This window comes from Megascapheus bottae, chromosome 1 (genome assembly GCF_031878675.1).
Source record: "Megascapheus bottae isolate mThoBot1 chromosome 1, mThoBot2.hap1, whole genome shotgun sequence".
In the NCBI taxonomy this organism is placed as follows: domain Eukaryota; kingdom Metazoa; phylum Chordata; class Mammalia; order Rodentia; family Geomyidae; genus Megascapheus; species Megascapheus bottae.
In genome coordinates this window covers 35,183,455-35,207,567 of record NC_143509.1, presented here as the reverse complement: position 1 = coordinate 35,207,567, position 24,113 = coordinate 35,183,455, and the positions used below count along the sequence as shown (strand labels likewise).

General features: G+C 35.3%; 1 protein-coding gene across 1 annotated transcript in view; it reads right to left on the bottom strand.

The window, feature by feature from the left end:
• The window catches only part of Naaladl2 (N-acetylated alpha-linked acidic dipeptidase like 2), an 855,862-nt gene that overhangs the window by 11,189 nt on the left and 820,560 nt on the right, over positions 1–24,113 (bottom strand). The window contains exon 13 of the mRNA XM_090342362.1: positions 23,159–23,357. Coding sequence (XP_090198488.1) covers positions 23,159–23,357 — 199 coding nt within the window. The remainder of the gene's footprint in view (positions 1–23,158; positions 23,358–24,113) is intronic.

The window sequence follows — 24,113 nt, the reverse complement described above, 5'->3', positions numbered from 1 at the left end:
ATGTTCCTCCTTATATTCCTCAATAGGCATAAGATGCCACCCATTGAAAATCTGAATTAACATTCATTATGCCACATGTTGAGAAAAATCTTAAATGAAATCACACTAAATAATAAGTCATGCCTTTCAAACCTCCTTGGGTCTACAGGCTGGATGCAGAAAGAAAAGGCCAGCTTAATTTCTCAAATTGTTTCTTATTCTTGTAGGATTGTACAGACTGTGCTCTGTAGTTAAGGGTGGATTACTATGTTTATATTGACATTAGCAAAGATTATTTGACTTGGATACCACATCCAGGAGAATTCACGAAATACAGCCTGTACTGTTGCTAGTACAAATAAATTATCTTTTCAGTTAAATTTGAGTTTGAGTTCTCTCCTAATAAAGGCAAAATAGGAATTAGGAGCATTGTTGATATTGTCAAGCTGTAAAGTTACTTTGCAAACAACAGGCACAGAAGGATATATGTGACAGATTATTTGCAAAACTGGCATCCTGCCTGGGGGCATAGTTAACTGGTTAGCTTGCTTAGAGTGCAGGAAGCCCTATGTTTAATCCTCAGCACCACCAGACCAAAAGAAAAAAAAAGATTAATCAAAAAGCAAAGCTATAATTATTCTTCTCTTTTGTATACCAGCACCTTTAAATAGTGATTGTGCAACTCATTTTATTAAAAATGTGTTGGATTTCCTCATGTTGAGCCCCAGAATCTGGTTTGGTTTTGCTATTTGCTTGGACAAAGAGTATGGCATATGTATATGTCAATGCCTTTAAGATTCTGTATGCTGTTTTTCTCTCCCCAAGCCATCATATGATCAGTTCTGAGTTTGTCTGCTAGAAGAAAAGAGACTGCCTAGAACACAGAAGACCTGATCAACCAAGCCCTTCCTTTCTCAGCTCATTCTCAGATAATTCAGAACCAGCAGTCAGCTATAAGCTCAGTCAAGAGATAGTAAGGCCACCCAGACCACATTACAAGGCTACATTGAGAACGAAGAACAAATTATTTTGTTTTAACTTTAAAGGCATTGTTAAAAGCCATTATATTTTTGGAGTGAAATTAATAATAGATTAGTGATATCATCTAATAGTGTTTGTCTTTCTTGACAAGCACTACTAAATCAGCACTTTATCAAAAGTGTGTTGATCAGTCCTCTACTCTTTCTTTCTATGACAACAGACTAGAATGAATGATGTGGATTAGAATGTTCTTTACATGATCAGCTAAATTCAGAGAATGTCAGAAAATGCTGACAGTCTTGACAAGACATGTAGTTCTAAAGTAGGTTATCTATGTTAGTTCAATAAGAGTTTTTAAGTGTGTTTATAGAGCAGTGGTGACATTTTTGGCTTTAAACAGAAAATAGAGTCAACCAGTACTATGAACTAGCAGTGTCTTCTGATCCCATTTCATAGATTAAAGCCAAACAATGTAATATTGTTAGATTATTATATTATAATCAGAATTAGATAAGCCTGAGGGTGGGGCCCATAATGGGATTAGAGACATTATAAGCAAAAAAGGAGACCACAGATATTTTTCACTCCAGTTTATGCGGAAGCTGTAAGGATATAACAATGTGCAAGCCAGGACCAAGGACCACCAAGGTCTTGATCAGAACCCAGCTACCCAGTAACCCTGATCCTGAACTTCCTAACTTGCAGAAGTGTGACAACTATCCTTTATCATGACATCAATGCCACGGGGTTTTCTATTAGACAATCTTTATTAGATTTCATAATAATATGTATCATGTAGCTGAGCTATAGCTCAAGAAATAAAGCTAAACATTGCAGAATAAATGTTTGTGTCGACCCGAATTCATGTATAGCAACCCAACTCTCACAGACAGGAGTTGTTAGCATTCCCCCACCTCAGATCCTCAGCCTCTCCCACCACATTTCCTAGCTGCAACCACGGAAAGCCCCCTTCTAGACCAGAACTCCACCCTGCCTACTCCCTCTGGGATAGGTAGGAGTTCCTACACCCCGCCCACACCTAGCAGAGTCCCGCCCACACCTAGCAGAGTCCCTCCCACCACTAGCTCCTTGGATAGCAATAGATGCTATATCCCTTCGTCTCTGGTGTGGATGCTGGCCTCACTAATAAACCTCCTTGTAATTCTCTTTCTGTACTGTCTCCGGAGGGTCCTCTAGGATTGCTGCCTACATTGGTGGTGCTGCAATGAGTTCAAGATGGTAAGGCCTAAGGAAAGCATTTAGTGACCTGAGAAGAGACAAAGAGATCACAGCATTTTCTCTGGACTGCGTGATGAATTAATTATTACTAATCATTAGTAATTAAATATGGAGTAGTACCCCATTAGTAGGTGCTCTATGCTCTGTGGTCATTTTTGATTAAGAAATGGTCTAGTCTCTTCTTAATAATATTGAACTTAAGTGATTAAAATGTATGTGCGCTTTGGTTATCCTTTCCATTTCATGAATATTCAATCGTTTCTCCATCTGAAATATAAACTAGTTTTGGAATTGGATGATGCTAATCATTGAGCGTCCTCTAGTAATCTCCCTCTAGCTTCTTTCTCGAAGCTAACATTTAATATTTGCAAAAATATGCACACATCTCTTACTTGAGCCCTTTGAAACAAGTGGACGAATGTTAATAGATTCTTTGTATTCAACATCTTGGCAAAGTCAATGAGACATTGTGTTCCAATGAATGTTTGTGCAAACATCTTAACCCAATATTCTAGAGATAATGTCATCCAGTGAATTCTGAGCCATACAAAAACCAGGTCTTCTGTAATAACCTGGCAGGCTTAACTACCAAATAGTTTTTGTTTGGGTAAAAATGCTTAACCTGATCGACCACCTGCAAGTGGCTACAACCACCTACGTGGGCTTTCATTCTTGGGGTTATGGACGTCATACGGTGGCTTCCACCTGTACGCCATTGTTTACCTTCAAAAGCTCAGACACACTGAAGGTCACAGCTGCTCTCTGTCAGCCCAACAACGAAGAGTAGCTGCTGTGCTGCTATTAAACTGACTCCTAACTTCTTTTCACTGAGTGCAGGTGACACTATTGCTGGGGGAGGGGGACTCGAGCTGTCCCCCCATATATGGCTGAGATATTATAAACTCTAATAGAAGAATATGTTCTCAGTCTAAATTATGCAAATGACAACTAGTCTGTGGAATTGTTTTTGAATCTAATGAAATGCATGATAATTAAGTTAAACAAATATATTTAAATTTTAATTCCCAACTCTTGGAGTTCACAAACCCAAGGAAATTTAAATTTTGATAGAAATGAAAGTACCTACAGTCATGTTACTTCCATCAAATCTTAGGAACTTCTAGACAAAGTTTTAAAACAAATCTTTCCACCTGTCACTGTATACAGGTAAACTTATACAGGTAATAGCTTACCTTTTATAATAGTATTTGAAAATTGTTTTCCAAATGTAGATTGGAAAAAGTGATAGCAGGAAGTTTCTCTGGAGTTCAACAGCTGTGACTAGATTAAACAAAATGAGGATAAACATGCCAGCTTTGAACTCCTGAGGTTTTAGTAGCTCATAAACTCATCCACTCAGAGAAAAAATAACATATTTGAGCATTCTGGAAGTATTTCTTACTCATGCCTGGTATTGTTTTTATTGTCTGTTTATGCCCTTTAAGTCCTCCTTAAGAGATTATTTTATGTGTAAATTCACATATCTAAAAATTTTTCCATGTCTCTTGAGCATGTATATGAGAATAGAGAAGTATGAACCTAATCAAACACATATATGTGCATATATATATATGTATATATATATGGTATTCAGAGAAATTGTGGGGGATTTTGACAGACTAACAGACACAAGTCTAAATACCTTATGTGGTGCTCCACAAATCTAATAAATGGATAGAAAGCTGTTTGTTACATGGTAAACGATTTTGTTTAGTCATAATAAAAATCAATAAGACTAACAGCTATTCCCAGCTAAACAAATATATTGTGATCTAATAGATAAAGGCCTGATTATGTTATTTATAGGCACCATAGTAAATAAGTAAAGATAGAAAGCTTTGTATTACTTAGAAGTATAAATCAATTCCAACACAGCATGGTTTAATGTTTATTCTCAAACCACGACAATCATATTCTTCTAACACCATATTGAAATTTTATTTTATTTTTTTAAGTTAGTCATAATTTATTTCTAGAATCATTTCAATAAAATATTTCTTTTAAGCAAAGAATAAAGAAGAAAACTCTTCTAGAGCCTAAGAGAAGACATAGTTCTTGATATGAAGAAAGTAAGAGAAAAGTACATAGTTGGCTATACTTTTTCTATGTGTTCTTTCAATCATTCTTTTTTTTGTTTTTGTTTTTTTATTTTTTAAAAATATTTTTATTGTAATTAATAAAAGGGTTACATGATATTTGCCAGATAGATGGTGCATTAATTCACATACATTGATACCCTGTCACATGTCTTGGTCCCCATTACCCTCCCCCCCTATCCAATTTCAAATAACCAAATACAAATTTATCCAATATATCAGATAACAAAGTGAGATACTGTAACAATATGAGATAACCAAGGGACAGCAAAAGAGATGAGAGTTAACATAGTACATTAAGGACAACAATCATTCATTATATGGCTTTTGTTTCAATATCCTGGAGGTCCTTTCATTTAGCGTCATACTGTATGGCCTTATGTATCTAAGTTTTGCTCTATTGCAAATCTCTGCTAGGAGAGCCCAAGGTTTCTACTGATTATGACAACTGAGGGAAACCATTGAGCCTATGTTCCTTTGAGTCTGGCTTACTTCACTTAAAAAAATCATATTGAAATTTTAATATTTATTATACTTGTTTAAAATAAGTCTTTCTTAACAGAAGTGCTAATTATAATTGTAATTATCATACTTAATTACACAATATGAAGGTCAGCTGCATACCTGAGTTGATTTGTTGTTGTGTACAAAATAATCCAAGAAAGTACAACCAATTTTCCTTATTGAGAATAGAAAGATAAAAATAATTGGGCAGTTTTGAAGGCAAGTTATGAATTGCAGTAATAAGAGAGGAAAGCATAGAAGAGAATCTTAAGTGTTCAATAGCAACACTGTATCTATCACAACCTATAATTGGTGTTCTTTCCTCTTTTTAAAAAATACATTTATATTCTTTCTTTTTTATTATAATGAATAGAAGGGTAATATTATATTTGCCATACAGAAAGTGCATTGCTTAACAATCTTTGCAACCCCTTCTCATGTTTTTGTCCCCATGTCCCTCCTGTACCCCCTCTGCTCATCTTGTTTTCCTCCCTTCCCTATCCTATTTCAAATAAACAAATAAACATGCATACAATATATCAGATAAAAAGATAAGGTACTGTAACAATTTGAGATAACCAAGGGACAGCAAAAGAGATGAGAAATACCATAGCACGTTAAGAAAAACAGTCGCTCCTGATAGCTCTTGTTTCTATATCTTGGAGGTCCTTTCATTTAGCCTCATCCTGTAATGCCTTAAGTATCTAGGTTTTGCCCTATTGTGAACCTCTTCTAAAAGAGTCCAAGGTTTAAACTAATTATGACAAATGAGGGAAACCATTGAGCCTATGTTCCTTTGAGTATGGCTTATGTCACTTAATATAATGTTTTCTAAGCCTTTCCGTTTCCTTACAAATGGGGAGATGTTGTTCTTTCTGACAGCACATAGAATTCCATTGTGTATAAATACCACATCTTACTGATCCACTCATCAACTGAGGGGTATTTAGGTCACTCCAAAACTAATCTTTAAAGAAACAACCATCTCATTAAAATATGGGCCTAAGACTTAAAAAGAGTCTCCTCTGAAGAAGAAATAAGAATGGCCTATGGACACATGAAGAAATGCTCCACATCTCTGGCCATAAAAGAAATGTAAACCAAAAAAAATTCTAAGATTCCACCTTACACCACTTAGAAGGGCCAGAATCAAGAAATCTAATAACAACTGATGCTGGAGGGGATGTGGCCAGAAGGGATCACTACTACACTATTGGTGGGAGTGCAAACTTGTTCAACCACTATGGAAAGCAGTATGGCAGTTCCTCAAAAGACTAAACATAGAACTCCCCTATGACTCAGCAATTTCACTACTTGGCATTTACACAATCGTCCAAAAATAAGGACATACTAAATCCACTAGCACAACGATGTTCATTGCAGCACTATTTACCAACAGCGAAGTTATGGAACTAACATAAAATTTTTATTTTTAAATAGTCCAGACTACCTTTGAACTTTCAAGCTTCTGGAGTGAGCCTCCCGAGTGCTTGAATCACAGATGCCCTCATGCTCTTTTCTAGGTAAGGAATTCAAAACATGCTACTTTGTTTTATGTTTATTTTGTGTTACAAACACCTAAGACACAATAATACAGGAAGGGAACACTGATCTATTTATTGCTCCAAATTTTGTGGACTAAACTTCTTTATGAAGGGCCCTCTCAATACTGGAAGGAAAAACGAGCTTTAGAATGGGCAGGAAGGCCCATGAGACTTATCTCCAATTAATTAACTAGTGAAAAGGGCTCAAAATAGAGCTGTAGCTGGCTCAAGTGGTAGGATAACCTTGAGTGCAAAACTCTACAACAACCTCCAGGTCCTGAGTTCAACTCCAGAACCAACACATATTAAAAAATCAATTTTCTTCAGGCATGGCATGAAATCCAATTATGAACACTCAGAAAGAATAATGAAAAAAGTAGATCCTTGTCATCTAGATTAATTAGGGTGCTCTTTTGTCAACAAACCTCTACAGTGTTTCTTGATTTCTCCTAAGGAAAATCTTGGCAGAGACTGGTGATTTCATGAGAGCACTAATCATGCATTATTTTTATTATGACATTTTAATGGATACTTGTCTCTCTTTATACAGAGCTCCTCAAACAGATTAAGCTTTTTTGTTTGTGTTGGTACGGGGGCTTGAACTGAGGGGTGGGTGCTATCCATTAGTGTACAAGGGGGCACTCTACCATTTGAAACACAACTCAATTTCCTGCCTTTCTGGTGGTTAACTAGATAAGAGGCTCTTGAATTGGTCTGCCTAGACTGGTTTGAAACCTTGGTCCTTAGATCTCAATCTTTTTTATACATTTTTATTGTAATTAATAGAAGGGTTACATTATATTCAGCAGATCGAAGGTGCATTACTTCACATACATTGATACCCTTTCTCATGTCTTGGTCCCCATTTCCCTCCCCCCACCCACATCCCTCATCTTGTTTTCCCCTCATCCCTATCCGACTTCAAATAACCAAATACGCATATATACAACATATCAGATAACAAGGTGAAATACTGTAACAATATGAGATAACCAAGGACAACAAAAGAGATGAGAGTTAACATAGTACATTAAGGACAACAATCACTTATTATATGGCTTTTGTTTCCATATCCTGGAGGTCCTTTCATTTAGCATCATTCTATATGGCCTTACGTATCTAGGTTTTGTTCTATTGTAAATCTCTGCTAGGAGAGCCTCAGATCTTGATCTTATGAAAGCTAAGATTACAATATGAGCCATCAGTGCTTTGATACTGTGCATATATTCATGTTCTTAACAAGTATAAATTCCAGATAGATTTGAATCTATGAATCAATCAGTATGATTATTATACTCGCAGATCAAGTCAAGTATGCTTGGGACTAGTCTGAATAATCTGTATTTTAACAAACACTAATAGTATCCCTCTAAATAGAGAAAAAAATCTCAGATAAGCATGTAGCTTTTCCAACTTCAATTTGAGAGCCAAAATTTCAGAAGAACAAAGTTGGAATGACTTTAATCTCAATATATCTGTTTTTATACTTATGTCCAAACAATATGCCAACATATACTAAACTTAAATCTCATGGGTAACCAAAAGATACAGATAGGGAACATTTAAAATAGGAATAACAAAATAAACCGTTTCCAATCTGCCAGTGTACAACATATACCAAGCTTACCATAATTCATGGCTTCATCAATAAGAAAACAGCAAATAAATTTTCCTCCTCACTCTATGACAATGTTTTCCTTTTAACACTCAGGTTAGATAGCTTTTCTTGCCTGAGGATGTTTCCTAACAAACGAGGCAGTTTGTCACAGATATTAAACACTTGTCCACCCACCCTGAGCACTAAAATTGGTGTCTCTTTTAAAGTAACAATACAGAGCTGTAGCAGCAGGAATTCTTCAAGCATAATAAAGACACTGTACTAAAACATTACATATGTATATATGTATATATAAATGATATCATATATATGTATGATATTCTCTGTTAGATTTCCTTGATATTCTCTCACTAGTTGCTCGTATCTCTGTTAAATAACTGCCTCCTTTGATGGAAGAAAACGAAAACTAACATCACTAACTTTGACTTTATCATTTATTCTTAGTTCATTTTCTACTGCCAAAACATAATACCATAGAGAGGTACTTAGTAAGGGAAATAATATCTCAAAGTAAAAACATTATTCTTACCTAGTTTGGGCTTTCTTGTATCATAACATGGTGTATGGGATTTTAAAGTCAGAGAGCATGTGAGATTCACAGTGCAGTTGAACCCACACCATAAATAATTCTCTTTTTTATTAACAAGACAATCCTAAAGAAACCAACCAACATGTGATAAAAGTATTTTTACATCACAGAAGTTTCTCATGACCTCGTCATGTCTTTAATGTACCATCTTCCATTAGTATCGTGCTAATGTTAAATTTTAATCAATCCACTTGGATTAAATCAAATCTTCTGTTTCTTGACTCTGGGAAAATATTTGCTCAGTTAAAGGGAATGCACTAATGCGGTTGAAGGAAGGAGTATCTCTCGTGATAAGGGTAAGGTATTAACAGTAGGATGAGAAAAATTAAGACCAAGAAAGTTGAGAAGGAGTTCATATCACTGTGGATGAAGGGAAAGAATAAAAAGGGAAATGGGGACCAAGACATGTGAAAGGGTATCAATGTATGGGAATTAATGTACCATCTATCTGGCAAATATCATGTAACCCTTCTATTAATTACAATAAAACATATGAAAAAAAACAGTTGTCTTAAAGTCCTTTGCGGACTTAAAATTCGTAACATCTTATTTCGGACTATATATATCTCAAACTTTGAACTGATGAATTTTCTAGTGGCTGCCATATTGAACGACATAAATCTCAAAATTCAGATACCTTTATAACCACAAGTAATTTTTAATCATCCTTAATTGAATTTAAAATCTTTATTTAGGGTGTTTTTGTTTTCCTGTGAGAAAGCCAAACTGTTTGTCTGTTTTGGTGTTGGTAGCTCTCTATAGATATTTGGTAATGGAATCGGAAGAACCCCAACATTTAAAAAAATTGATTACCTAAAATGTTTTCATATGTTTTAAGATGACTGTAACTAAAATTCCTAAAATCTTATAAAAGTGACATTCACTAATTTTTGGCTGTAGAAGGTTGCCTGCAAATAGATTTTTGGTTGTTTTTATTTTATTTATTCATGGTTTGTTTTGTGTTTTATAAAGCATCAGGGAGAAGATGTTACTTGAATTTTATTTATCCTTTAAGTAGCAAAGAAAATAAAAAGATAGCTGATAATCTTGTTAAAATGATTTTAAAATGCCCTCTCAGTGTGCTTGAGGCACATAATTTGAGAAAGTGTAAGGATAAATGAGCATGTTTTCTAACCCTGAAATAATAGTGTACGTTGGAAATGGTGACAGATCTTTAATTGTAACTCCACAAAGTGCCCTGCTGAATGGACCATATATCATTGACAAACAGGAATATAGAATGTAAGCAGTTTCCTTGACCTTCAAGTTCCAACTGTGTTTTCATCATCAGGAGTACATAAATAATAAAATTTAAAGACTTTGAAAAGAGACTGTGGACACAAAGTTATAAACCACTTGAATTTTTAGGGAGAAAAAGGGATAAATACCTTTTTCATCTACAATTTGTTTAAACTACTGACAAAATTCATGGAACACATGGCCTTTCAATCAGAGGAAAATAGCAGATGTTTATCCTCAGTTCATTTTTGAACTCTTAATGTTGGTTCCTTGTAGAGAATCTTAGATTTGGCCCTTGCAAGGCTAAACTATCCAGGTCTCAAAGGTCTTACAGCAAACTTTTGGCTGGCTATCACTCAAAGTTGAATAACTCAAAGTTGAATAACTCAAAGTTGAATAACTACAGAAAAACTTACAATTTGACTATTTCTCATACCCACTAAAGGGAGAGCTGAAACCAGGATGACTGTATTTGTTCATGGTAACATTCCCACGTACTGCTGAGGTCACATGCCTAGAATATAGAAATGAAACAAGGTAACTCTGGAAGGGATGTAACCACCCCAAACTCAACCTAAGTGAACAGGAGCAGATACCAGCAGCTATAAACAATGACGTCAATTAGTAGCTATCAATAAAAACACAGGAATGAATAAAGCAAAATGATCAAATACTCAACTCTTCACTGATTTTTCTAATTTCCAGCAGCGGACTATCTGCTGTTATTTGCTCATGGGGCAGATGAGTCTTGAAGGCTTTACCACATGTGATTACATGACTGTGATCAACAGAGGAGAATGTTCAATATTACTAAATAGTTTTTGAGACACATAAAAACTTGTGTGTTTGTGAAAGCCTGTCTTGAGAAATAACTTTCCATTCTCTCATTCCCATTTCTGGAAGACTTACAGCTCCTAGTTTATAAAAGCCAGCTTAAGTCCTATTTCTTCAAGAACACCTGCTAGGTTCTATACTTCTGAGGAATACAAAGCCAAGCACCCTTTCTTCTTTTCCTCAGTTACTCTGCATCCTTCAAGTGATTTGGCATTTGTACTTAGAGATGCTTCCTATCCATTTTAGATGCTAAGGGCTGGAGCGTCACACTAAAGCACTACAGAGGTCACAAGAGCAGAAAATCCCATAATCCTGAGGATTGAGAATAGGAAAGTTGAGAGCTGTAAACACTTAGAAGCTGAAAGGAAATGTCTTTTAAAAACATCAGTCCTCTGAGCAGGGGTCACTGCTTGGCTATAACTAATATCTCTGAGTTCAGCAAAAGGCCCTGTGACATTATCTAGGAGGAGAGAAACTGGAATCCATACTTAGGAGAAAGAAAATTAGTTATTTAGGGTCTTTGATGACCTTGGAAATACAAGTGAAATTTGAAGAGTCCCAACTCATTATACATCCTACTATGTATGCAAGAATAACTGGCATGGTTACCTATATTTAATCACTCATATCCGTGGTGTTATCTACTATCATGAGATGAACATAGCCCAGTGAATATCCCTCAGTCCACACCCCTGAGATTTTTAAATGTTATGTTATCTAAAATGGTTTTCATTCTTAGCAGAGAGTCATAATAATGGAGTATATCAAAATAATCTGCAATAGTAATCTTCAGTAGTTATTTTCTATAATGTTTACAATTATTTTGTTCTTCTTTCTTTCTTCTTCTGGTTTGTTTTTGTTTTCTTTGCTGAAGCCTTTGTCTTCTCTGTAAATTTATCTGATCGACAGAAGGAAATGGAATCACAGAATCTGCAGGACAAAGGATGATCTAATGGAACAATGATAGTCACTGGACACTAAGTTGGAAATGACCTTTACAATTTGGGAGGTGAGGAAGTAGGAAAGAGAAAGATGGAGAGGTTGAGGGAGAGGGTAACAGTGTCCAAAAACCTATACTCATCAACTTTTTTATGTAACGGTAATCCCTCCCTTTCGTCACTTTTACAATAAATGAGAAAACTAAAATACAATAGTGCCTTTGCAGGATCTTGACAGAAAATTATTGTCTATTTTCTTAATTTACTGTTCTTTATTGTATTTTATTATCAGGATAATGTATAGAGGGTTTACAGTTACATTCATCAGGTAGTGTGTGCCTTACTTTTGAACCTTGATACATCTTCTCATGTTTTTGTCCCCCTTTCACTTCCCCCTCCCCCTCTGAGTCATCTTGTTTTCCCCCTTCCCTTCCCTATTTCAAATAAACAAATAAGTTTATATAAAATACTCCAGATAACAAAAATCACATGGATTAACTATAAGGGGAAAAAAAGAGAAAAGTAATAACTTCACATAGTACATTAAGAACAACAATCATAAACATAAATCTCTTGTTTCTAAAACCTAGAGTTAATTTTGTTTAGTCTCACCATGTATGACCATATAGACATAGGTTTTGAGCTATTGTAATCCCCTGCTAGGAGAATCCTACATGTGTACTAATTATTATAAATGAGGGTCTGGCTTACTTCCCTTAATATTTTTTCCAAGTCTTTCCATTTCCATACAAATGGGGCAATGACATTTTTTTTCTTACGGCAGAATAGAATTCCATTGTGTATAAGTACCACCTCTTCTTGATCCATTCAACTAGTGAGGGGCATCTAGGTTGGCTCCATATCTTAGCTATGGTAAATAATGCTGCGATAAACATCATTGTGCTAGAGCCTTAGTATGGCCTTGCTCTTGGATATTTGGGTAAATGCCAAGGAATGGGTCATGCCACTTCAGTGGATGATGGGTGAAGAAATATACACATTGTGTGTATATACACAATGAAATTCTATGCTTCCATCAGAAAAAAAGCAACAGCTGTGAGTATGGCTCAGGACTATCTGCTAGCAAGTAAAAGAACAAGTTCAAATCTCAGCACTGTCTTAGAGAGAGAGAGAGAGATTTATAAAATAATACCAGAAAAAGGGAATGATGCAGGCAACAGAAATGAAATTTTTCTCAGAGATGCGGGGGGAGAATTACTGATGAAACATTTATTTCCAACTTTTCTTTCAGATCTTTGAGAAAAATGAATATCCCTGTTTTAAGACAGTAAGTTCTTGACATTTGTCACGAAATTTGTTATGAAAACCATAAGAAATGAATATTTAGTATATGCCTTGTAAGTAAGACCTACTAAAATTTATGAAATATTTATAATGGTAATGACAAATGTTTTCATTTGCTTATCTAAGCAAAGTTGTATTTACATAGGGAATTAACAAAAACACCTAAATACTAAAGAAGTCACCCATTTCAAGGGGAACAGATTTCAGAATCTTCAAACCACAGATAATATAAAGCCGTGTGAACTGTTCATTTCCTATATATACATGATGTGGTTAATATATAAATCAGGTAGAATAATTAATGTTGAAAGAGTAGTTATATAGGAATCCTTAAAAATTAATAAAAGCATTATCTCATTCTCCTTTCCTTTCAGTTTTAGAAATCATTAAAAGGGGGGTTATTTGACTAATATTCTGATAGTCACCCCTCACCAAGAGATGTCTAAGTGTGCAATATATACACTGCAGATACTCTGGACAAAAAGAAAAAAAAATAATGCCAGTCCTGGGGATTGAACTTGGGGCTTGATCACTACTTAAAGAGTTTTTATACTCAAGGCTAGCACTTTACCACTTAATTCATACTCCAATTACTGCTTTTTGGTGGTTAATTGGAGATAAGAGTCTCATGGACCTACCTTCCAGGGCTGGCTTCGAACCCCAAACATCAGATCTCAGCCTCTTGAGTAGCTATGGTTATAGGTGTGAGCCACCAGCCCTGATTAAAAGAAAATTTGCCTCTGAGTAGTACAGAGGGATAGATGTAATTCTCCTCAAAAGTGAGTCCTTCCATTTTTTTAATCCTCCCTCCCTCCCTCCCTTCCTTCCTTCCTTTTTTCCTTGACTTCCTTTCTTTTATTGAATTGGTATTTGAACTCAGAGCTTCCACTTGAGCCACATTTACTGTCGGGCTTTCTCTTGCTCAATTGGTAGGTAGAATTTTAGGGACTTAATACTCAAGTGAGCTTCAAAACCTATTCTTCCATAATTAAGCCACCTGAGTAGTTTGGATTACAGGCATGAGGCAAGGACAGCCAGCCTCTGAACCAAGATTTTAAAATATCTCTCCCTCCTTCCCTTCTTCCTTCCCCCCTCATCCTATCTGTCAGTACTTTTCAGCTCTAGGAAACTGCTACACCTTGATTGGACAACAGCATGTCATTTCTAATGTCTTTACTCCTTTTATTGTCTCTTCCTGTTTTATTCCACATTGTAGTCAGAAATATCATTATATACTAAATGACAGATGAAGCTGGAGATAGGTAGATAAAATATGCAGGCATTAGCTTCTAATCAGATTTTCATGAAATAAGACCCAACTCTCCCCCTAGCCTCTAATCATGGTATAAGTTATTCAACCAAATCAATCACCCCCCTTAAAAAAATCATATATCTGTTTAAAACTTTAAGTAAATTTACAAGATGAAATTAATATTATAATATATTTTGTTTTCCCTTTCCCTTCCCTATTTCAAATAAACAAACCTATAAACAATATATTAGATAACAAAGTCAGATACAGTAACCATGAGATTAACCACAAGGGGAATGAATTGAAAAGAAATAACTTCACATAGTACATAAAGAACAACAGTCACAGATATTGTGAGGGGGTAGGGGGAGGGAAAGGGGGACAAAAATGTGAGAAGGGTTATCAAGGTTGGAGAAGTAATGCATGCACTACCTGACGATTGTAATTGTAACCCCTCTGTACATTACCCCAAGAAATGTAATAATGTATAATGTAATTTAAAAAAAAGAAAAGAGAAAAATACAATTAAAAAAGAAAAGAAAAAAATCCAAAACATTATAATATATGATCATACATTTTAAAGTTGAAATCGTTCATTTTGCAAGTTCAAAATTTTTGTGACGTGTGACCCTCTTCAACCCCATTTCCACCAACTGCAGCACAAGAAAAATCCAGTGTGAAGGACTAAGGAAATTTAAGTTTTATTGGACAATGGTCAACAAATGCTTTGCAATATTTGGAAGATGGATGAGGAGATGACTTCCCAATGGTTATACATAGACAGGGAGCTGGAGAGCCATAAGTTTTCTGAGAGTCCCTGGAAATTACCTGCTTGAGAGTCAGAGCTTCATCACACTGTTATATATTTTTTTCTGGTTGTCATTGATTCCATAAAAAATTAGGCTCAGTAGGGCTGGATGCAGTGCCTCCTGTTTGTAATCCCAGGCGCTCAGCAAATAAAGATGAGGAAGATCAGGTTTCAAGGTAAATCCAGGCAAAAAGTTTTCTGGAGCACATCTTAAGTCATAAAATGATGAGCACAGTGTCACACTCTTGTCATCTCAGATAAAATATCAAGAGTATTGTTCAGGAAAACTAGGGCAAAATTCTGAGTGTTCATTTTTATTCTGATTGTATAAATTACATATTACTATGTGTGTTATGCTTTGATCTTGTTATAGATGATGGGATGAGTACTTTGTAATGCCTCTTTTATTGTCTTCATAAATTTTCAAGTTGATTCTCAACAGAACTATCAACTTATCTGCCTTTTTAAAAATTTAGTTACTTGAAGAAAATTTAGTTACTAGATCAGAAACACAACTAAGTTTATTAGTTGGAAACTCATTAAGACCTTTCAAGTGGCTACATGGAAAGGCATAGCATAACTTAAGAAGGATAACTTAATTATCATTAAGAACAAAACGATTGCTGCGATTATGAACCACTAAGCATGATCTATACAGTACTCTAATCCTTTTTTGTGTAACAAAGTAAGTTGTTCCATGCTTCAAGAATTATTTTTTCACTTTATTATCTTAGTAGCACATTAAGTCGATTGGATACTTGTACATATGAACATATTGATGGATGCCACAGTGATAATAAAATAGAGTGGAAAAAGAAGTACAGGTAAAAATTTTTAGTATGGATTCATGAAGAACCCAGATTTTATCACTTTTCTGTTTTCATAAAAGAAATATTCTTACAGAATGCAGTTTTAAAACTGTGATTTAAAAGTATTCAAATATTCTTTCCCCTAATATTTCTTGAAACTTAGAAAACCCATAGCTTATCTTTTTAATGTAATTGATTATAGGAATGAAAAAATACTTAATGTAAGTGTGTGAAAATGGCATGAATGGCTTGGAAAGGGGGAGAAAGGATGACAGATAATGGGAGGGAGAATAAGTATCACGGTACCTTAGTATAAGCATGTGTGCACATACTAGAATAAAGTCCTCTCACATAACAAATAGATACAATAGAAAACAAAATTTTGAGCAACACGGAATAGGTAACTTGCTTTAAGGTGAAGTGATTTGTGGCCTTCTTCCTTCTCAAGCTCCTAGCTCTAAATGCTCATTGTACACTATATTGTTATTTAATCAAACATGAATGTATCTAGGATAAATGTGATTTGTTGAAGTCTCCTGATTTTAGAAGCATCTAAAGTTCATGGGACAATGGAGAACCAGAAATATTTAGGGATAAGACAATACCTAGAGACAATTCAGTACGAATATTGTAAAAGCAGGGAGAGATTTGGTGCCACAAAACCCCAATTTTGTAACCTGCACTGTTCAAATATGTAATTTCACATCTACAGAACCAAGGAAAATTATCAAGCATCTAAGAAAATTGAGTTCACACAATAGATAAGTCTATTAACATACAAAATAGCAGCAAACTAGCAATAATTTGGGTTAAAAATACACTAGATACTGTCCAGCAGAAACAGCAATGGTTTAGAATAAATGGTTCAAATGCCACTGATGTCTCAGTTTTCTCATCTCTACAAAGGGAACAAAAAACCCAATGCAACAGGTTTGATGAAGCACTGTAGAACATCCATAAAGAATTCACTGGTCATAGTACAAAGCCTGCTTTTTGACAAAACTAGTTTATTGTCTTGATCTTCCTATGTGTATAGTCCACTCACAACTGACATTCAAGTAGCTTTGCTTCTTGACTTGAATATGTGGTCAAAGCCACATCTTCTTCTCACTGTATATGAGAAGCCAAGTCAACCTTGACAAACTTATACAAAATCTAAATAGAATACATACATGGTCATAGTCAACTTAATTGTGTGTGTGTGTGTGTGTGTGTGTGTGTGTGTGTGTTTGTGCTGGTACTAGAGCTTGATCTCAGAGTCCAGGCATTGTTCCTTAGGTTAGTTTGACATTCTAGTAGTTAATTTACAGCTCCACTCCCAACTTTATGCTGATTAATTAGAGATAAAAATCTCATTGATTTGTAACTGTCTCTTGAGTAACTAGGATTATTGGAAAGAATCACCAGCTACTGATTCAACTGAAAAATTAAACAAGTGACTAGGGAAATATCCTGTGAATGCTGTCTGTTGTGATGATGGCATACAAAATTATTTGCTTAACTATTAACAAAATGAGTGATTTTTTTAAAAAGGTGAGACTGGAATGTTAATAAATTCATATTGTGTTAAGATTTTGATTTCTTCACTTTTTTTAGACATGGAAAGTAAAAACAGGAAAGGAACACATAATTATAAAGCTAATGTGTACATTTATTCATAATATAAAATATGTGTGTAATGGTCTCAATAAAAAGATCTGGTGTCTGATCCAAGCTGTCAGTAGTCTTTTGGAAAGTCTACATTGTGTAGATTCTAAATCCCCTTATTCAGATACGGCTTCTTTTGTGTGATCAGTCACTCATAAATGTTTTCAAAGCTTTATGGTAATTCTTAATGATTAGTTGACCCCTCCCCCCCAACACACACACATAAGCATTACTGGAAGAAGTAATGACATGAAATACAATGGTGGGATTTTAGCTCCATTCAAACCACCCACTCCTCACTAAAATAAAGGAACAACCAGAACAAAGTATTCATTATCCTGATCCAACTACAAGCATGAGGTTTTATTAGTCCTTATATGACTAACTCTAATTAAAACAGCATGAAAACTGTATAATAGACCATTGTTATTCTGAAGTAGGTTTTGGTGGGGGTAGCAGGTGGGATTCAGGTTCAGTATCTGCAATATTTTAGAATCAATTGTAGATGCTGAAAATACTGCTTGAAAATACTGCTGAGAAATGTGTTTTCCTGGTTTTGTATAACTCTTTGTCTTGTGCTTGCCTAAGTGTAAATTACTTCTAACATTTTTCAGACACAGAGGTGGGGATCCTCCATGTTTGAAAACTACTTTTAATGGATTGCTTGCTTTGTTTATTCTTGGTTCAAGGCAGAAACATCCTGACATTTACACAGCTATTTTCCTGTTTTCAAGAAAGCGAACAAAATATTGTCTGTGCTTGGATTCACTTCACATAGTCCTCTAAACTTTCACAAGGCCATTTTAGCTGTCTCCAAAAGAAATCCTTTGTTATGGACCTGGTGCCACATTGTTCTTTTCTTTTGTTTGCTCTTTTTTAAATTTAATTTTATTGTCAAAATGACATAGAGAGGGGTGACAGTTACATAAGTAATTTTTCTTGCAACCCCCATCTCCCACCCCCGCCCAAGTTCTGGAGTTCATTTAATTTTTTTTCCTATTCTGGGACTTGAGCTCAGGGCCTAGGCACTTTCCTTGAGCCTTTTTGTGTTCAAGGCTGGCATTCTGCCATTTGAGCCACAGCACCCCTCCCAGCTTTTCTGGCCAGAATGGCCTTGAACCATGACTCTCAGATCTCAGTCTCCTACATAGCTAGGATTATAGGTGTGAACCACCAGTCCTGGCTTACATTGCTCTTAACACAAAGACAACCTTTCCTTCTCTCTCTGTCTTCCTCTCACACTCTCACACAAACATGCAAACACATGCACTTTCATATACGTGCATGTACATGCACACACAATGTACACACACGTTCATGTGAACATATTCAAATAAATGCACAGGTGCTGTATGCAAGACACTCTCCTTTAAATTAAAAGTAAGCCTTTTCCCCTAACCTCCTTACTATGGCTGTCACATTTTCTCAAGAAATAATAGTCAAAATATGACTATCTAGAGAGCTTCTAAGGTCTGCTTAGTCAAGATGAGGATGAAATAACACAAGCTTAGAAAAACATGTAATAATATTATAACATAATCCATTTCTTTTAAAGGTATTTGATAACTTTAATTCATTCTTTATAATGGAAACTGAGGATAGTCATTTTCCCCAAGTTTTCATATCTCCTTGGTGGCTGGCATGAGAAAGTGATTCATGTTTGATTTCTTCTCAATATTTTACTCTTCAAACTGAAGCTCATCCACTCATGCTGTTAGTGCTACAGTAGTGTTACAGTAATGTGTGTGTGTGTGTGTGTGTATGTAAATGTGAGAAAAAGAGAGGGGAGAGAGATGGAGATAAATAGTGAGATAGAAAAGAAGGGAGGAATGACGAGAGAATGTGAGAGGAGGAGGAGGAAGCAAAAACCTTTATAAATTTTTTTCTATGTAATTGATATTCCTTTACCAGTGTAGAAAGACTGACGGCAGGTTATTCCAATGTACAAAGTTTGGATCATGTTGATATAATTTATACTCAAATATTAGAGCTGCTGAGTGACAGAAAAACCTATGCTAATCACTTTTTCTGAGAGCAGTTAGGATATCCCTTGATTTGTCTACTTGTAAATAAAAATGTAATACCAAAGACTTATCTCTGTCTGAAAAGGAAGGATATGACAATGCTTCTTGCTCTCCCAGTGTTAAGAAAATGTGGGCTCATGTTTGGTGAGAGGAAATTGAAATATCAGGAAAAGCACACCAGTCGAAGAAATCACCCTCTACATCATTGCCTGGAATTTGGAGTAAGTTGCCCAAATGATTACACTGTTGGTGGGAGTGTAAATTCATTCCACTACTATGGAAAGTAGTATGGCAGTTCCTCAAAAGACTAAACTCCCCTATGACCCAGCAATTCCACTACTTGGCATTTACCCAATCATCCAGAAACAAGGACATACTAAATCTACTAGCACAATGGTGTTCATTGCAGCACTATTTACCATAGCAAAGATATGGAACCAACCCTGATGTCCCTCAGTAGATGAGTGGATCAACAAGATGTGCTATTTGTACACAATGGAATTCTATGCTGCTGTCAGAAAGAATGACATCTCCCATTTGTTAGGAAATGGAAAGACTTAGGAAAAAATCATATTAAGTGAAGTAAGCCAGACTCAAAGGAACATAGGCTCAATGACTTCCTTCATTTGTTATAATTAGTAGAAACCTTGGACTCTCCTAGCAGAGATTCACAATAGAACAAAACATAGATACATTGGCCATATAGAATGATGCTAAATGAAAGGACCTCCAGAATCTAGAAACAAATGCCATATAATGAGTGATTGTTGTCCTTAATGTACTATGTTATCTCTCATCTCTTTTGCTGTCCCTTGGTTATCTCATATTGTTACAGTATTTCACCTTGTTATCTGATACATTTTATATATGCCTATTTTGTTATTTGAAATCAGATAGTGATAGGGGGAAAACAAGATGAGGAGTGGGGGTGAGGGGAGAGAAATGGGGACCAAGACATGAGAAAGGGTATCAATGTATGTGTAGTAATACACCTTCAATCTGGTGAATATAATGTAACCCTTCTATTAATTACAATAAAAATATATGGAAAAAATAAGAATGTCATGTACATTTCTGCCCAGGGTAGTTTTGAACTACAATTCTCATCTCTCAGCATCCTGAGTATTGAAGTTTATAGATGTGTGCCAATGGTGCTCAGTTTATTTTTAATTTTATATTTATTTTCACCCTTTTATCTTAAACTGAAATTCCTCCAGATACAAGCAATCAGTATATGTTTATTAAGACTAATACATTCATAATTTTAAAAATAAAAGACATATCTCCTGGGGCCGGGAGTTTGGCCTAGTGGTAGAGTGCTTGCCTAGCATGCATGAAGACCTGGGTTTGATTCCTCAGTACCCCACATACATAGCAAAAAGCCAGAAGTGGTGCTGAGGCTCAAGTGGTAGAGTGCTGGCTTTGAGAAAGTCCAAGGACAGTGCTCAGGCCCTGAGCTCAAGCCCAGGACTGGCAAAAAAAAAAAAAGACATATCTCCTAACAGTGATTCAGGAAGGAATAAATTTCTGTGCCATTTCATTTCAAAATATTTTTTCCTATTTCAAATAACCAAATACAAATATATCCAATATATCAGATAACAAAGTGAGATACTGTAACGGTAGGGAAGGGGGGAAAACCAAGATGGGGGTGGGGGGAAGGGTAATGGGGACCAAGATATGTGAAAGGGTATCAATGTATGTGAATTAATGTACCTTCTATCTGGCAAATATCATGTAACCCCTTTATTAATTACAATAAAATATTTTTTAAAAATATTTTTTCCTGGATAGTGTAGTATAAAATTATTTTTATTTTGTAAACTTTGTATAGGCTTTCAGTTTATAAGTCATCTTCTCACATCTTATTAAATTTTGCCTTGATATTAACAGCTCCTTGAGATTTTGTCTTAAAGAAAAGCAATGACCCTCATTTGTAATAATTAGCACACATTTAGGACTCTCCTAGCACAGGATTACAATAGTGCAAAACCTAGATACATAGGTCATACAGGATATAAGACTAAATGAAAGGATCTCTAGAATATGGAAACGAGGTTTATCTTGAGTGATTGTTGTTCTTAATGTACTATGTTATTTCTCTTCTCTTTTGTTGTCCTTATGGTTAATTTCATATTGTTACAGTATCTGACTTCGTTACCTGGTATATTTTACATATGTTTATTTGTTTATTTGAAATAGGAAAGGGAAAGGGAAAAACAAGATGATTAGGAGGGGGTGGGGGAGGAAAATGGGGACGAAAACATAAGAAGATGTATCAATATGTTAGAAGTAATGCACTTACTATCTGGTGAATGTAACTGTAACACCTCTATACATTACCTCAACAATAATATTAAAATGAAAAAAAAGATGAGCAATGGATGCACAGATAGAAAAAATTAAATAGGTTATTCAAGTAAAACAAAGGCAAATTCTTCTATTCAAATTGCCTCCTGCTCATGCCTGTAATCCTAGTTACTCAGGAGGCTGAGATCTGAGGGTCAAGGTACAAAGCCATCTCAAGCAGGAAACTCCTTAAGTTCTCATCTCCGGTTTACCACCAGAAAACTGGAAGTGGAGATTAGGCTCAAAGTGGTTGAGCACTAGCCTTGAGGCAAAAGCTCAAGGACAGCTCCCAGACCCTGGGTTCAAGCCCCTGAATAGAAAATACAACATAACACAAAACAAAACAAAACACAAGAAAGGAATGTTACATTCTCCCTAAAATTGACCTAAGAAAAAGTATGATAAATATGCAACCTTGTAACAACTGAAAATCTAGGGTAATGGCAAAATATTTCTCTATAAGATTTCAATATTAAAAATTCTCTGATGTTAGTTACAACATAGTTTCATAATCGGCATATTAAAGCCTTCAAACCTGGGATATAAGATTTGTTGTAGTCTGAAAAAAGTCCTCATTTAGCAAGTATTCAAGAAGATGTTGACAAATGTTTCTATTTCTAAAGAAGTTCATATTTGTTGCCAAAAGAGGAATCAAATGGTAAACACCAAAGAGATAATTCAGTTTTATAGAAGAATCTTGTTTATTGATGCTCAGGGCCAAGAGGAACTGAACGAATGAGGAATGTTTAGAACTTCATCCTGTACCCAAGTAAGTTCTTCACATATAATTTTATTAATGTCTTTTATTTTAACAAATGAAGTAAAAGATTAACTTGGAAATGTATCCTAAAACATATTTTTTCCCATTTTGGTAAGCATAGAAATTAAGATGTGGAATCCCAGGAAGCTGAGCTATGTAAGACTACAGTTTGAAGCCTGACCAATAGATTAACATATGAAGCCCATGCTGTGACCTCACATTTTCTCCAGTACAACCTTTAATTCCATTGGCTTTTTCAATAACCACATCACATCTGACTCACTGCAATTCATCCAAAAACATTATTGGCCATGTTCTACGTGATATGTCATGTGGCTGCACAAAGTTCCCTCTGTGAGTGTGCATACAGTTTCTGTGCGTTGGTGTGCACTCAGAGAAATATCTATATGGTTACAATGCACAGAGATATAACACACACATATGATCTTCTCTTGGGAGGAGGGTTATGATTCTCAAGCCATTAATATGCTATTTTATAATCTCCACTAAATAGTGCTATATTATCGAAACAAATATATACATGTATATATACATGTACATACATGTATATATATATATATGAATTTAAATAAAAGCTCTGATTAAGGGACCACCTATACCTTTGATGGTATAGATAACCTACCTATAAAAACCTGGCGGCACCTGTTGCAGAAGAAAGCTCTTCTCCATGTCTTGGAGAATGTCGTTCAGCATCCGGACCCGGGTAGGGGCTCTCTCCTTGGGGTCATTAGCAGGTCGCATCTCATCTGACTGAAAGAGCTCAGCACTCTCACGCAGGCGCGAGGCCATGGCTAACAATTGATGAGTACAAGGCCGGTCATCTGGGGGAAATAAATGAGCCCATCTCAGAAAAGACATTCTCAACGTGGCAAAATAAACATGCCTCAAACATACAAACCACACAAGTCACTGAGGACTGAGTGGATTGCCACAGGCAGTTCTTTGCTTTCGGCAGCCTAACTAAAGTGAAGCTTTAAGTATTTAAAACTCACCTGGAATAAGGCAAAGCTTCAACTTTGATGATATATTTATTCTGCCCAAAGTTATATCTAAACTTGTTAGGACCCTTATTAAAATACATTCACTGCTACTACTAATAACAATTCCAGCAGAAAGGAACTGATTAATAAAGTATATTGTGCTCCAGAAAGTAGGAAAACTTTGTCCAAAAAGTAATGCAACCATTATTTGACTTTGAAAGAGTAGACCCTCTATATAAAACCTTAATAATAACAGTACAATGATATTTTTAAAATACCTTGTTCTAGATGCGATGTTAAACAATGTACATAATTATATCATTTAATAGTCATTACATATTTTAATTATCTTAGTTAACATTTACCAAATCTACATAGCTATTTCATTTATTATCTGTTACACCTCATATCTGTTTTACAGAACTTGAAAATAAAGTTAAGCAAAATGTAACAAGTCAATAAGTCAAATGCAGTTCGAGATGAGAAACCTGGCCTTTCTGATTTAAAATATTCATCTTCTCCATAGGAGTTCTGTATTCAGGGTAAAACCATACATGAAGCAGCCATCTTTTTTCCTCAGGCCCAGGAGATAAGTCA